The 17,266-nt window shown below is 42.6% G+C and overlaps 1 protein-coding gene across 4 annotated transcripts in view; it reads left to right on the forward strand.

Moving 5' to 3' along the window:
• Window positions 1-223: 223 nt before the first annotated feature.
• Window positions 224-17,266, forward strand: part of cep85l (centrosomal protein 85, like) — an 87,099-nt gene continuing 70,056 nt past the window's right edge. For 2 of the 4 annotated variants that reach the window (XM_046372333.1, XM_046372336.1), the window contains exons 1-3: window positions 228-596; window positions 2,877-3,038; window positions 11,926-12,755. In XM_046372333.1, coding sequence (XP_046228289.1) covers window positions 551-596; window positions 2,877-3,038; window positions 11,926-12,755 — 1,038 coding nt within the window. In that variant the 5' untranslated portion in view covers window positions 228-550. Of the gene's footprint in view, window positions 597-2,876; window positions 3,039-11,925; window positions 12,756-17,266 lie in introns of all 4 variants that reach the window. The other 2 variants (XM_046372337.1, XM_046372338.1) reach the window with 2 other exon arrangements.

A 17,266-nucleotide genomic window follows, 5' to 3' on the forward strand; every position in this document is an offset into this window, starting at 1 on the left:
TTTGTGTGTGAAAATGGGCAGCAGAACAAAACTGCAGGCAAAGATAAGACTGGGAAGATACTGTATGTTGACTGTTTTTCCAGTTGAGAAGATAAAGTCACTTCAAGTGGAAACACGTCCCAGCATCTGACTGCAGACAGTGACTGACAGCAACATAGTGACATATCCTGCATGTCAAGAGCAATGATTTTAGAATGTAATGTTTTTTTTAGATAGCGCCCCCTGGCATCGGAGATATAAGCCCTGTGACAAGATGCTCAGCTCTCCCCTACTGCGACTGAGCTGCGGAGGAGGAGTTTGATGTAATCACGTCCAGCCAGAGGACATTCAACTCAGGGTGTATAAGCGTACCGTAGACCTATAGGAAAGGTACTGTTATCAAACACAGAAGCAGAGAGCGAAGACCCGCTATACATTCTGTCCGATTTTTTGTTCCATAACGTCATGAACACGTAACGTCAGACAGTAGGCTAGCCCTATTTTTTTTCTTTTGTCCTTTGCTAGGCTACCGTCTTTTCCTGCTGTTATATAATGCTCGCAGTCATTCAGAATGTGGTACAAAAGTGATGAAGATGGATATGAATCCAATAAAACAGGTGAGATTTCCATAAGATAGCCATGTGGGATGGGAAGGTGATGGCGTGCTGCACCCACTGATTGTTTTTTTTACGGAGCAGCTAGTACAGTAGTTAGCGTATGGGAGCACCTAGGATATTATGCTATGACTGTGCTAAAACGTTGTATCAACAACTCGAGAACACGCAAAAGAAGTGTGTCTTAGTTTTTCAGCCGTTCCTTGTTCTGAGGTATTATACAAGACAGTTTGTCAAGTTGCAGTTTAAGCGAACAGACTTAACGCTACACAAAAAAATAACAGCAATTGAAATTACAAACGATAGGAAAGCTATGTGACTAAACGAGTTAATCTTTACATGTATCACAGTACAGCAAAGAGAATATAAAAGGGATATATAATGGAAATAGGTGTAATGCACTGTCATATTGTACATTATGCAAAAGTCGTGAAAAGCAAAAGCGTTTTTAATTAGGCTGTTACTATTATCGATGTGTGGTCATGCAGTTCATGGATTCTTGAATGTATGCATTAAGTATTATAAGTATAAGTGAGCAATATATACAATAATCATCTTGTTAATTGCCACAAATTTCCTAAGGGAGTCCTGTGGTGTTGACTATATGTACATTAACATAGACTGAATTACCAGGTCTCTAAACTCTGTTTATAGCTGTTACAAGGTGACAAGAGCCCATATGTTGCAAGCACATTTTAAAGCATCCCAATGTATTTTTAGTGATATTTTTAATCTTTGTTAGATAATGCCTGAAAATTATTGGTATTATTAAGCTATTAGTATGTTCTGATGTTTCCTCGGGGGATCCAATAAATGCTCATGTTCTTGCTTTATTGAATACTTCATTGAGAGCTTTACCATCATAACCTTGCAGAGTTTTTCCCCAGGAAAGTTGTTAGGCCAGATGGCAAGCATCTTTTGACTTGTTCATGCTGAATAATACTTCTGATATTTAAATAAATTAAACTTAAACCTTTCATATTAATAAATTCTAAACGATTAAAAATAGAGTTTACTGTGGACTGACTTTAAAGAAGCAGTGGGATCAGACTTAAAAATCTGTGAGGATTAGGCAGACTGGGATGCAAACACCTGTAAAAGCAAATTAGGCTTGATATGAATGCCAGGAGGCCTGTTCTACAAAGCAGGATTTGCTGTTAGTGAAGTAACTTCAGGGTTAACCCTGGATCTTCAGTGTTACAAAGGTGGTTCACTTCTTACCTGGGTACATCGCCATGGTAACCAGTGCTGCATACATAACCTGCTCATGCTTCTACAACAGTGATTGGTGCACTCAAGCTTTAACGTGTACCTCATATGAAGATCCCTCTGTGAATTTTTCTTCTGTTTTTGAACCCATGTCTTTTTGACACTGCAGAGGTAGCAGATGAAACTGTAAAACACATGTCTTAAGTATACATAAGGAACATATTCATTAAAACTGATTTGGCACTAATTTGGAATAAATGACAGGAAGCAGCTCTCCTTACTTTTATCACTACTGCTAACCTCTTTTACCAACTACACAAGAAACCTGTGTTCTTTCTTTTTTCTTTATTTAATTATTTTCATTGCATGCTTAATTGAACATTTGGAAAAAGGTTCTACATAGAAAGAGAAAAACAGATAGGAGTAATTTTATTTGTCAGTATATAATTCAAAAAGTAATAAGAAATAGGCATTTATATGTTCTCATGTTGTATCTATTAAACCTGCAGAAAATGTGCTATATTTTGATATGTAAAGATATCTGGACATGAAATGACCTATATTCGAATATGACATTTAGGTGTCACACAGCCTGTGTAGCTGCGCTATCACGGCATTTTCTATTCCATTTGTATTTTCTTTAATATTATTTATTGTATTTAATTTGAAAACTTTTAAAACTGCATTTTATCATAAGTCAACTGATTACATTCCAGCCATTCTAATGCTTTATTTGCCAAAAATACGTTTAAGCACACATTGTTGGTGGGTTACTTTGTAATTGGGACAGCGTATTTCTGCTGTTTATGTCAGGATCTTGCTGCTGTCATAATGTTCCAAAGTCACAAAATCTTGTCCCAGAGTAACAATGCTGCTGTACATTATCTACTAAGCAACCTAAATACAAATTTCTGAACATAATAAAAAAATGCGAGGGTGACAGTATTTAAGTTGTTTCTTACTCACAATGAGTATAACTGAATCAAATATTGTCGAGCAGCCCGCCGGATAACCCCAGTTATTTTTACGGAATGACTTGTCTCACAGTTAGCCTTTGAAAAATTGTTGTTTTAGGCTCCAGTAGTGGTGGCTGTCCAGGATGGGTCCATGGTCAGGAATCAGTCTGGTATAACAACCCACCTGGGCCTGGGAACAATATATATGGTGGGCGCCGACTCAGCACGGTGTCTGACAGTGATACTGGCATTGGCACTTACTGCTCTGACAGCGTGGAAGGTAGGATGTCCTGTCAATTTATTCTGCATTCTTTATAAAAGGTTCAGTCAGCAGGTTTTATCACTTGAATCAAAGATGAAAGAATTTTTTAAACTGTACTACTTGAACAAACTACGATTGAAGCTGTGTATATTACTGGCAGCAGGATGTCTTGCTGGGTGAGTGCTGAAGTTGAGGTGTCCCCACCGGTGCATTGGAGACCCCAGTGAATCAATGTATACATAAATGCTGTAAAAAGTGAATTTTATACATATACATGTATACACAGTCACATTACTGTGAAAATATAAATATAACAAAATGATGACAGAAACTAATTTGTTGTGCATGGGGATCCAGTCTGGATGATTGAACGGCAGTACAACGTTATGAGGCATTTACAGGCATTATGAAGCCCTTACCTTTTCAAGAATTTCCCCTTGGGGATAAATAAAGTATCTATCTATAAAAGAATTCTGATTTTTCTAGATGAGCACAACTAGATGAGCTAACTACGGGCGAGAGGTGGGGTACACCTTGGACTGGTTGCCAGTCAATCACAGGGCTGACACACAAAGACAGACAACCACACACTCTCACACTCACGCCTATTGGCAATGTAGAGTAGCCAATTAACCTAATGTGAATGTTTTTGGGATTGTGGGAGTAGGAAGCCAGAGTACCTGGAGAAAACCCATGCAGGTACATGCATACTCCACACAGAAGGGCCCAGACCGAGATTCGAACCAGGAACCCTTTTGCTGTGAGGCGACAGTTCTAACCACTGTACAACTCTTGTGTTTTTAAAGAGTGGTCAGACAAGACAGGATTTGGGGGAAAAATATTAAGGTGGACAACCTCAATGCCATAGGTTAGCACCAGGTTTAGAATATGATTAAAAGAGTGAGTGGGTTTATTTACCCTCTGAGAGAAGCCAATTGAGTCTACCAGTGATTTGAATGCAGAAGCTGGACAGTCATTTTCAACATCCACATGAATGTTAAAGTCTCCCAGTATGATTACTTTGTCTGAGTTTATTGCCAAGTATGATAGAAAGCGGTGGTAAGAGTGGTTTATCTGCTCTCCAGTCTGGGTGTGAGAAGCTAAGAGTAAGAGTTTCAAATGAGTTGTATTTAGCAGTAGGTTTGGGGTTAATATGCAAATGTGACTGACTAACTGCTGCCACTCCTCCTCCTCTACCACTATTTCTGGGAACTTGGTAGTTAATGTAGTACAGAGGGGTTGATTCATTTCAACTGATAAATTCATTGTGCTGCAACCAGGTTTTTGTGAGTGACATTACATCAATATGGTGATTACATATGAGATCATTTATTAACAGAGATTTGGATATGAGGGACAGAATATTTAAGAAACCACATTTAATAATTAACTTGGATTGGTTAGCCATAGTAGTTGGTTTGATTTTAACTTGGATTTTTTTCACAACTTTTTTTCACAATTCACAACAGTTTCTATGGGGTGTGAATAGGGCTGACAGAATAGGAGTGACAGTACAAAAAGGAGCCTGCAGTGGTCTGGACTCTGGGTGGTTGTCATGGTTTTGGGTGGCATACATAATTTACTATGTTCACAGACAAGAGAGTTGCCCCATCCAAAGTAGGATGGATGCCATCTTTACTAACCAGACCAGGCTTTCCTCAGAGAGTTTTCCAGTTGTCTATAGTGGCGACATTTGCTGAACACCATCTAGACATCCAGCGATGGAAGACCAAATGGGGAATTATGTCGTCACTAGCCAGATTGGGACACTCACATCCCAAAAAAAGTCTGAGGAAGAGCTTGATATGTCAAAAACAAAAGCTCTTTAAATAGGAGCATTTCAGTATGCTGATCTCTCTCCTTATCAGCTCTTAATCACTGTCCCATCATTAAAATAAGATAAGATAGGCCATTATTAGTCCCACACTGGGGAAATTCACAATTAGGGCATCTGATTATCATTACATTTGTGTATTCCATTATATTAATGTGTTGCACAGATGTGTTGTTGTGGTATGTATGTATTGACAATTTAGCTTTATTATTTCAGCTGTAACCCTGGCCGTATCAAACAGACTTGGAAGCAAATAACTATGTGTGAAAGATGTTGGTCATTATTATCACAGTTAGCTATTAAAACTACACTGTGTCTTGGATACTGTATGGAAACTCAGTGTACCTACATCTACAAAATCAGACTGTTTGCCAGTTTCTAAACAAGGGAATGCATTGTTAGCTGATATCACATTATATGGACCACCAGACCACTGTCAGCACATTGTAGAGGTACTGTGTAAAAGGGCACAATCACCTAAACCAGGGGTCAGCAACCCAAAATGTTCAAAGAGCCATATTGGACCAAAAAAACAAAAAACAAATCTGTATGGAGCTGCAAAAAATGAAAAGCCTTATATTCAATTCAATTCAGTTTACATAAACTTCTGTGTGGACACCATTGTCCCAACCACAACGGTAAAGTGTTACCCCAACAACAAGCCGTGGGTAACCAAGGACATCAAAGCCATCCTCAACAACAAGAAGAGGGCTTTCAGAGCAGGCTATAGGGAGGAGGTGAGAGCTATTCAGCGCACCCTGAGAATAAAGATCAGGGAGGCAAAGGAGAGGTACCGGAGGAAGCTGGAGTGGAAACTCCAGCAGAACAACACGAGAGAGGTGTGGAGTGGCATGAGGACCATCACAGGTTACGGGCCAAACAGCGGAGGAGTTGATGGCAGTGTGGAACGGGCGAATGAGCTGAATCAGTTTTTTAACAGATTCGACACAGGGACCCCAATTCACATTTCAAACGACTCCTCAGCAGTACGGTTGCAGCAACCAGCCACTCCAGCCTCTCTCCCTCCACCCACATTCCATCTAGATGGCCTCGCTCACACCTCGTCCCCAGAAGCCTGGGTGGACCACTCTCACCTGGGTACCACAAGCACTCCTCCCCCACCCATCACCCCAACGATGACCTTCACAGCTGACCAGGTGAGAAGACAGCTGCAGAGACTCCGTGCAGGCAAAGCTGCAGGCCCAGATGGTGTGAGCCCCAGGGTCCTGAAAGCCTGTGCCCCCCAGCTAAGCGGAGTACTCCATTATGTCTTCAACCTGAGTCTGAGTCTTCAGAGGGTCCCCGTGGTGTGGAAGACGTCATGCCTTGTTCCTGTCCCGAAGATGCCGCGTCCCAGCGACCCCAAGGACTACAGGCCTGTGGCCCTGACGTCACACATCATGAAGACCCTGGAAAGACTCGTCCTGGAACAGCTTCGGCCCATGGTCCAACCACTTAGGATCCCCTTCAGTTCGCCTACCAGCCCCGCCTCGGAGTGGACGATGCCATCATCTACCTGTTGAACAGAGTCTACACTCACCTAGACAAGCCGGCAAGCACTGTGAGAATCACGTTCTTCGATTTCTCGAGTGCGTTTGACACCATCAGGCCGGCTCTGCTGGCTGAGAAGCTGACAGCGATGCAGGTGGATGCCCCACTGGTGTCCTGGATCGCAGACTATCTGACGGGCAGACCGCAGTATGTACGCCTGAAGTGCTGCCTGTCAGATGAAGTGATCAGCAACACCGGGGCTCCACAGGGGACTGTCCTCTCTCCCTTCCTCTTCACTATTTACACCACAGACTTTACGCACTGCACAGAGTCCTGCCATCTTCAGAAATTTTCTGATGACTCTGCAGTGGTTGGGTGTATTACTGGTGGGGATGAGAGAGAGTACAGGACGGTAGTGGACAACTTTGTCACATGGAGCGGGAAAAACCACCTACAGCTCCATGTGACAAAGACCAAGGAACTGGTGGTGGACCTGAGGAGGACTAAGGCTCCAGTGACCCCTATCAACATCAAAGGGGACACCGTGGAGGTGGTGGAGGAGTACAAATACCTGGGGGTGTACTTAGACCACAAACTGGACTGGTGCAAGAACGTGGACATGGTCTACAGAAAGGGCCAGAGACGCCTCTACTTTCTGAGGCGGCTGAGGTCCTTCAATATCTGCAGGACGATGCTGAGGATGTTCTACGAGTCGGTGGTGTCCAGTGCCATCACATATGCCGTTGCCTGCTGGGGCAGCTGCCTGAGGGTGAGGGACACTAACAGACTCAATAGAATCAAGAAGGCCAGCCATGTTGTGGGAGAGGAACTGGACTCTCTGACAGTGGTGTCTGAGAGGAGGATGTTGTCCAAAATAAGAACCATACTGGACTTTCCCTCTCACCCTCTCCACAATGTGCTGATCGCCTACAGGAGTTCGTTCAGCAACAGACTCATACTGCCACGATGCACCACAGAGCAACACAGGAAATCATTCCTGCCTGTCGCCATCAAACTGTTAAACTCAGCACTGTGACGGACACACTCACTTGTATATACAATGTACATATTGGCTCTTTTACACATGTACATACCTGTATTTTTAAATTTTTCTTAAAAAATTTGAATACAGTTTTTTGTAAATACCTGTACTTGAGATTTTAGTTTTTTGTTTATCCTATTTTTATACTCTGCACTTTTCTCCTTTCTTGGTCGGGAATACTGCATGTGCAATGTCTGTAAAAACAAGAATTTCCCTCCAGGGATTAATAAAGGAATTCTGATTCTGATTCTGATTCTGATTTATATAGCGCCAATTCACAACAAAAGTTATCTCATGACACTTTCCAATTTGAGCAGGTCTAGACCTCTCTTTAGTTAAATTGTAAATAGAGAGAGTCCAACATTCCCCCTTGAGCAAGCACTTGGCGACCAGCTGAAGATGTGCAGCCATCTGCCTTGACCGGTTGAGAGAGAGGGAGAGAGAGAGAGAGAGAGAGAGAGAGAGAGAGGGGGAGAGAGAGCAGGAGACCAAGAGAGAGAGAGAGAGAGAGAGCACGGGAGAGAGGCAGAGGGGGTGGGGTGTGAGAGAAGGAGCACACAAGCAGAGATGCATAGCAGCAGTAATAATACCAGAAGTATCGGAAATATAGATAATGATAATGACAATGAAGTACACAGAAGGTATTACGGTGATTTTGATAACAAAAGTAGTAACAACAATGGTAGTAGCTGTACAGAGTCGTAACAGATTTAAATCAGATTATGACTAAACAGTAGTAATCGCAGTAGGTTTTGAGCAGGACGACAGCAGGACTGCAGCAGGAGGTCCAGTCATGATCGATAGGAATCTGCGGGACAAGAAAGCACAAGGACTCCAGGGAAGAAGTTGAGTTAGTAATATGCATTAATGGGACATGAATGTGTGCAGAAGGAGAGGGAGAGGAAGAAGGAGCTCAGTGCGTCATGGGAGGGCCCCCGGTAGTCTAAGCCTATAGCAGCATGCCTGTGAATATTCTCATTCATCCAGATCATGGTTATCTCAAGGAAATTCAATCGAATGCAACTGGACTTAGTTATTTGTCTTTGAAGACGTTTCACCTCTCATCCAAGAGGCTTCATCAGTTCATGCTCGCTTGACTAGGCTGGGACTAGTCCGATAGCAGCATAACTAGGGGCCGGCCTAGGCCAGCCCTAACTATAAGCTTTATCAAAGAGGAAAGTTTTTAGTCTACTCTTAAATATAGAGAGAATTTTAAAATCTATCCTGAATTTTACAGGTAGCCAATGTAGAGAAGCCAGAACAGGAGAAATATGATCTCTCATGTTTCCAAGGTGTTTGGGGCCCTAAACAATAACTTCAGTTTTGTCTGAATTTAGAAGTAGGAAGTTGCTGGTCATCCAGGTTTTTATGTCTTTAAGACATGCCTGAAGCTTGACTAGCTGATTTGTTTCATCTGGTTTCATTGATAAGTACAATTGTGTGTCATCCGCATAACAATGAATGTATGGGGGTGTTTCCTAATAATATCACCAATGAGGAGCATATACAGGCTGAATAATATTGGCCCAAGGACAGAACCTTGGAGAACTCCATGACTAACTTTTGTGAGTGTGGACGATGTATCATTAACATGAACAAATTGAAATCGATCTGATAAATAAGACTGAAACCAGCTTAATGCAATTCCTTTGATGTCAATTAGGTGTTCCAATCTGTTCAGTAATATAGAGTGGTCAATGGTGTCAAATGCAGCACTAAGTTCTAACAGTACAAGGACAGAGATAAATCCCTTGTCTGATGCCAGGAGGAGGTCATTTGTGACTTTGACCAATGCTGTTTCTGTGCTATGATGAGCTCTAAAGCCAGATTGAAAATTTTCAAATAAGTTATTGTTTTGAAGAAAGTCATATAACTGATTGGCGACTGTTCTTTCAAGGATCTTGGAAAGAAATGGAAGGTTAGATATTGGTCTGTAGTTGCTTAAAACCTCTGGATCAAGTGTTTGTTTTTTAAGGAGAGGTTTGACTACAGCTACTTTAAAGGACTGGAGTACATAGCCTGTTATCAGGGACAGATTGATCATGTCTAATAGACAGGTGCTAAGTAAGGGTAAAGCTTCTTTGAGAAGGTTGGTAGGGATGGGGTCTAATAGGCATGTTGTTGGCTTGGATGAATATACGAGTGAGTATAGCTGATGGGGATCAATCGGTGAAAAGCAGTCAAGATGATTATCTGTTTCTACTGTTGGTTCTAAGACACTAGTGTTTGATGTTACATCAGTACCAGCTGAGGTCAGTAGGTGCTGAATTTTGTCTCTAATGTTTAAGATCTTGTCGTTAAAAAAGGTTATAAAGTAATTGCTGCTAAGGGTCACAGGGATACAAGGCTCGATAGCACTATGGCTCTCTGTCAGCCTGGCTACAGTGCTGAAGAGAAACCTGAGATTATGCTTGTTATCCTCAATTAATTTTGAGTAATAGGCTGCTCTGGCAGTCCGTAGGGCCTTCCTATATAATCTAAGACTATCTTGCCAGATTGAGCGAGATTCAGTAAGTTTGGAGGAACGCCATTTCCTCTCAAGTTTTTGCACATTTTGCTTTAATTTGCGAACCTCTGTATTATACCAGGGTGCAAGTTTCTTTTGCTTTATGAGTTTCTTTTTTAGCGGAGCAACAGAGTCTAAAGTCGTCCTTAGTAAACTTCCAGCACTGTCCACGAAATGGTCGATTTGAGAGGGATTATTGTATTGTTCACTCGTATGGGGACATGATACTGAAGTTAATGACAATAGAACAGTTTCTTTAAATTTAGCCACAGCACTATCAGACAGGTACCTAGTGTAGGAGTTTTTTCTTGGTGGTATGAAGTCAAATAGTATAAACTCAAAAGCTATTAAACAATGGTCAGACAGAAGAGGATTTTGTTCAGAGACAGTTAAATGTTCTATATCTATACCATATGTCAGAACAAGGTCAATATATATATAAGCCTTATATGAAGGGAACACAGGCTGTAAGTGTATATTAGCTATATTAGCTTACCAAAATGACCAATTTGATGAATGAATCCTTCATGTACTCACCATCTGTGAACGGTTTTCCACGCTTTATTATCTCCCGGGTTGCAACAAAACTAGCAGCAGAAGTGGAGTTTGAAGATGCAATCCACTTCTTAAAAATATCTTTGCGCTCCTCTAATTTCTTCAGAAGTAAAGCAATCGCACTTTTTCTCTCACTCCCAACTGGGTGGTCTGCTGCAAATTTAGCATGCCTTCCCTGGAAATGTCTTTCCAAATTACTCTTTTTGTTATTTGACAACTTCTCATTACAAAGCAAACATGCAGGCAATCCTTCCGCATCAGCAATGAAAGCAAATGATTCGGTCCATTCTTCCTTGAATCCTCTGTTCTCATCAGCGATCTTTCGCTTTTTCCCTTTGGGATCCATGGCCCATGACACACCCGCCGGTTTGTTTACAATAGTCACCTGCGTGGCACCGCGCTGCGCTGAAACGTGTGTCGCAGGCTATGATGCACATCATCGTTGACAGAAATGTTGAAATTTAATATTTATTATAAACATTTTTACAGCACTGGAAAACGTTAAGAATGTTTGTGTCATGTTTGTCCTCCTATAGAAACCATATTAAAACAAAATATATATATTCCCCCCTATTTCTTTCCATTTTCATACATTTTTGAAAAAGCTCCAGAGAGCCACTAGGGAGGCACTGAAGAGCTGCATGCGGCTCCAGAGCCGCGCGTTGCCGACCCCTGACCTAAACTGTAGTGTCCAGGGAGAAAGGCAGACTTCTTCTGTAACCTTGGCTCCCACGGTAATACTTAACTTAACTTCCTGCCAGAGTATGTCCTGCTTCCCCAACAGATATGATAACTCTGCCTCCTCACAGACTCATTGCTGCCTTCACTTTAAACCCCAAGGCCTATGTCTGACACAGAGTAACCCAGCTCACAAGCCTTATATAATGAAAATTCCTTCACACTGTTCAAAATGAGGGCAGAACACAACCATGTTTTTTCTCACAGATGTGCCAGTGCATTAAGTTCCCTTTTACCTACTTTCTTTTACCTTCAATTTACCTGCACAAAAGGAACCAGGCTCCAAAGCTACTTTTTGTTCTCCAACCAGTCAGAAAGCTTGTTACATTCCATGGCTAATTCGTATTGTTTTGCAAGTGCAAGACCCAAAGGTTTAACAGAAAGGCTAAATGGAAAGGCTAAAAAGAGAAGTTAAATGACTAAGCAAATTGAATAGCAAAGGGAGTTGCAAATGTATTTGCAACTATAATCACAAAAGGGAAAGGGAAGTGCCCTTTCAAGTTCCTCAAGCGCCCCTCAATTTAAAATACCAAATTGAATTATAACTTTTTATTAATGGATTTATATTTCATTTGTAAACTTTTTCAGCGAATAGTTGTTGATTAATGAAATACTTTATTAACAATCTTTATTAAGATTGGAGTGATCCAGATAGAGATACAGATAGAGAATGTTTTACTTGATTCTTTTATATTCATATTCATTTAGTGGTCTCTTTCGCCTGTTTATCTTTCTACAGATGACTCCAGTTCCAGTACCGCACCTTTATCTTTACAGCCACTGTTCCAGCATCACCTGGGCCAAGATGATGATGTTATCCCTATTGCCCATACCATACCATCCCCACCCTCCTCACCGTACACCAGTTTTAGAATCCCAGCCAGTACCACAAGATACCAGCTGTTTACGCCAGCCATATCACCTGTGGGTGCTCCAAGCACCAAGGACAGTCAGCCTGTCCGGAGGTGGTCTTCTCTCACCAAGTTGTCATCTGGGGCTGATATGAACTCCACAAGGACATCAGGCCATCAATACAACCCAGATTCACTAGACACCCTGGACAGAGGTCTGCTATATGGGTACAGAAAGGAACCCCTTTCTTCAAATGTTGACCTTTATCTACCTTTATCTTCTTCCTTGCTCTGCCATAGCTTGCTGCAGCGCTCACCGGGTTCTGGTCCCTTCTACCAGTACAAGCAGAGCAGTGCTACTTTGGAAACAGACCTGTCCCTTTCTTCAGCTCTGTCCTCACCAGTGAAACACAACAGTCTGGACATGAACTACAGTGCTTTACCAGAAACTAAACTGGCTCGAGGAGATGGACAGGTGTATAGCCTCAGCTTACCCAAACAAATGGACTCACTATGTCATCAGACTGACAGAAGCTCCTTGATTCAGACTGCACTTCGCACGCAGATGTGGCTGACTGAGCAGATGGAGTATAGGCCCAAAGTTGAGCATGGAAGTAAACTGGGTCAGATCAACACATATACTGCAAGAAAGTGCTGTGATCAAGGTGAGCTGTCGCCAAGGCAACGGGGACATCAGCAGGAAGCAGGGTTTACAAAGGTGAGAGGAGTATTATAACAAGCACAACATGCGTTTACACATTTGCATGCTCACGGCCTCTCAATCACTTCACCTACAAAGTTGCAGTTTTCATAGGGTGGACACAAATTTGTACACCAGTGAATGCACAGATTTAAGAGAGAGATAAGGATCAAGGATCAAGGAACTTTTATTGTCATACCAGCTCACATTTACATGCTTATGGTACGAAATTAGGACTCAGGTCCTGGGAGCAATAGGTAAAAAAAGAAATGAAAAGTTGAATAAAAAATAGAAATATAAGCTAAGTAAAAATAGAATATATAGGCTAAGAGTAGAATGTATAGGCTAAGACAAATACAATATAAAAAACCTAAACATTCTGAGAAAGGAAATAAATAAATAAGAAGCCAGTATGAATATACAAGTGTGTGTTAGTGTGAGGTAGTCCAGCAAAGTAGTTCGTATTGCACTTGTAAGTCCAAATTGCACTTGTAATTGTAGTATTGCATGTGTAGTTTCACTTATGCTTGTAGTATTGCACTTGTGGGTGTAAAGTGTTTTTAGTGCAGGTCTGTGTTGACGGGGGTGGGGGGGTCAGGCGTGTGTGTGTGTGTATGGGGGGTAGGGGACTACAGGGCATGACTAGAGTTCAGCAGTCTGACAGCTTCGCGGAAGAAGCTGTTTCTGAGCCTGGTGGTCTTGCTCCGGATTCTCTGCACTCTGTGCAGCCTTTACCACCCTCTGCAGAGCCTTCCTCTCAGCGGCTGTGCAGTTGCCGTGCCACACAGTGCTGCAGGTGCAGAGGATGCTCTCCACCGCGCAGTGGTAGAAACTCCTCAGGACTGAGCTCCCAAGCCCAGCTTCGCCGCAGCTTCCTGAGGAAGTAGAGACGCTGGTGGGCCTTCCTGACAAGCCAGGAAGTGTTGGTGTTCCAGGTGAGGTCCTCGGTTAGGTGCACACCCAGGTACCTGTAGCTGGAGACCACTTCCACAGCTACTCCTGCAATGTGCAGGGGAGGGGTGGGGCGCTTGTCCTTCCTGAAGTCCACCACCATCTCTTTGGTCTTCGTCATATTGATGCAGAGGTTGTTTTCTCTGCACCACTGCACCAGGTGTTCCACCTCTTCTCTGTATTTCGACTCATCATTGTTGTTGATGCATCCCACCACTGCTGTGTCGTCTGCAAACTTCACTATGCTGGGATGCCTCGCCAAGCAGTCGTACGTCAGCAGAGTGAACAGGAGGGGGCTCAGCACACAGCCTGGGGGGAACCAGTGCTGAGGGAGGGCTATGGGTCAATAGTCGTTCAGGCCTGTCACTGTGGAACAATTTGGGACCGGGACAATAGTGGTAATCTTTAAGCAGGTTGGGACGGACGCCAGTGACAGTGAGGTGTTAAAGATGTCAGCAACTCAGACAGCTGGTGTGGGCAGTCCCTCAGTACACGCCCTTGGATGTTGTCCGGGCCAACAGCTTTGCGGGGGTTGATACCCTTGAGGGTCTTTCTCACATCCACTGTAGACACATAAAGGGTGGTGGTGTAAGTCTGGTGCAGGGGGTGTCAGGGTCCTCAAACCGAGCATAGAACCTGTAGAGTTCGTCCGGCAAGGAGGGGTCCTTTGGGCATTGTGCATCTCTGATGTTATAGTGATGCACTTTATGCCTTTCCACATGCTCCGGGGGTCGTTGGAGGTGAGGTGCCCCTGAATTTTGTGAGCTTATGTGGCTTTGGCCCTGCTGATGCCTGCCGTTAGTTCTTTCTTCACCACTCTCAGTGCTGATGCCTCACCTGCCCTGAACGCAGCATCCCTAGCTTTCAGGAGAACTCTCACCTCAGCGTTCAGCCAGGGTTTCTGGTTGGGAAAGCAGGTTACTGTCCTGGTGGTGGCGACATCATTAGCACACTTGGAGATGAAGCCGAGGACAGAGGAGGTGTATTCCTCCAGGTCGACCTCTCCCAGGGAAAAGACAGAACTTTGTTAATCCTGAAGGAAATTCTTATGCCAGAGGTTGCTTTAAAGACCACATTACAGTACACTATCTACAAGACAAATTAAATTGCAAAGCAAAGACACCAGTGCATATCCCAGGTCAGGGCAATGCACTGATTAGTTATTATGGAAAATAACTGTAAAATATTCAGAGTACAGTGCTGTTCATTTGTGTACAAATGAACCAATGAAACACCAGACGGAGACATAGCTGCTGGTCATAGGTATCACACTGTTATAAACTTCCAGATGCATCATAAATGGATTTTTACTTTTACTTTAAAAGAAATAGTACATCTTGGTCATTTACACGCTTCCTATTCATTGTCTATGTGAAGCATGCTGCATTGCATTCTGGTAGTGTAGTGTTGAGATTTGAGAGGCAAGGCGCTGAGGGGTAGATGCCCAGTGAAACTCCAGAAAAAAACACATTAACTGATGTCATCGATCTAAAATGACGGTGTGTTCAGAAACTGCGTGATTTATTTCTTGACTGAGATGCTTCCATAGATAAATTTAGCTGACTATTTTCGAGATATGAGCAAAAGTAGAAAATTTCTTGGGGAGAACTCCCACTCACAAATTATGGTTATGTAGGGGGTGCTTGCGAGGTAGTTCAGAATGAACGGGGGCCTATTGAGCTGTAGCCCCAAAATGCAACTTTCACAGGGTAAATTATGTGGTCAAAACAATGATTAGATTTTCGTGGATTTTTCTTTTTGGTAGCGTTTTTTTTTATTTATTTATTTATTTTTTTGGGTACATCTGCCAGTTCATGGCATTCACCATTTTCGTTTAACACATCAATCAAGCACCACACTTCTATTGTCTGCTGTAGCTATGATTAGAAAAATACATAAGGACTATAACAAAAACTGAATTTCTATTCGTGGATTGGTTTCCTTTTTGGGATCGTAGTCGTAGTCTATCGTAGTCTATATATAATATAGAGTATGTCTATGGCAGACATAAGCAGGATGATTCACAAGTGGCCTGATTCTGTTATCTTTTGCTCTCTAACAAACGAGAGCAATAACCTTTCACATAAACACTCACACACCAGTGGAACTGTCACGGTCCTGACTAGGCAAAAGGAGGACTCCACTGCGCGACTGAAGACGGTAAAGCAGAGAACAAGGTTTATTCAGGCTGGGGTCGGTACACGAATAAAGCAGTCAAAATCAGGCAGAGGTATCCAAAAAACGAGAAGCAAAGACGAGGTCAGAAAAAATGAGCAGGGATCAAAACACTAGAGACAAGACTATGAAAGTGCTGGAACGTGAAGCGATAAACAACGACGAACTGGCAATGAGACAAGACACAAGAGGGAATATATACACAGGACTAATGGGGAGTGATGCGAGGCAGGTGCGGGAGAAACAATCAGGGAACAGGTGCACACAGACGAGGAGGAGGCAGGGCAGACAGGGACCTGGAACAGAGACAGAGGTGAGTGATCGCAAAATAAAACAGGAAGACAAGACATGAAACATGAGGGAAAAAATAAAACACTTAACGGACAGAGATCATGACAGGAACAGCGATCAGCACTCTGGAGTTAAGTGTCTTGGCCAAGGACACGTTGACTACATGGACTGAACCGCTGACCAATCATTCAGTAGACAGCCAGTCTATCTGTCTGTATCAGAGTGTTGAGGATACCAGTTACTGTATGTATGTTAGCTTTTCAACATTTATCATTCTGTGCAGTGTAGATGGCAAGGATGCAAAGTTTAAAAGTGCTTTGAAGTCTGTGTCAGGCAATTTTAAGTGTGTGTTCTGAGTTTTCCACACCATGGGAAAATATGTTATGAATCACCCAGCCAAATCTGAATTATTAAAAATATTGCTAAGTATATAAAGATAAAAAAAAAAAAAAATAAAGTGACATATTTTGTCATTGGAGGGAACTCACTCCAACGAAATTTGTTCTCTGCATTTAACCCACCCAAGTGACGTGCACACACACACAGCAAACCCGGGGCAGTGGGCGACCGCGTGCAGCGCCCGGGGAGCAGTGGGGGTTAGGTACCTTGCTCAAGGGTACCTCAGCCATGGACACCGGGACGGGGAATCGAACCAGCAATCCACCGGTTACGGGTCCGACACCCTAACCGCTGATCCACGACTGCCCACATAAAAAGATAAATAGAAGATAAGAAGATAAGAACAAAACATATTTTCTCTCTTTACTCTAGTAACTATAGTTTTGTCTATTTAGTCAGATCAAACTAGCACCCATCCTCCACACTCTACCGTAAAAAATATCATTTGACTTATCCATTCATATAATTTTTGTTTTGTAAATAGCAGCACAGGGACGACTAGCGTGTTGTTACACAGCCTGCACTAGTGACAGATTAACCTTGTACCCTTTATTGTTTTAGTTTTGTTGCATATTATACAATATATAGGTGTCAGAACAATTCTCATTAATATTTATTCTACACTCTTGTAAAAGTGTAGTTTGCTTATATAAACTACACTTGTGTACCTGTGGAGAATGCAGGTCAATGTCCACAGAAATGGAGAATGTCTG

This window comes from Scatophagus argus, chromosome 19, assembly GCF_020382885.2.
Source record: "Scatophagus argus isolate fScaArg1 chromosome 19, fScaArg1.pri, whole genome shotgun sequence".
NCBI lineage: Eukaryota > Metazoa > Chordata > Actinopteri > Scatophagidae > Scatophagus > Scatophagus argus.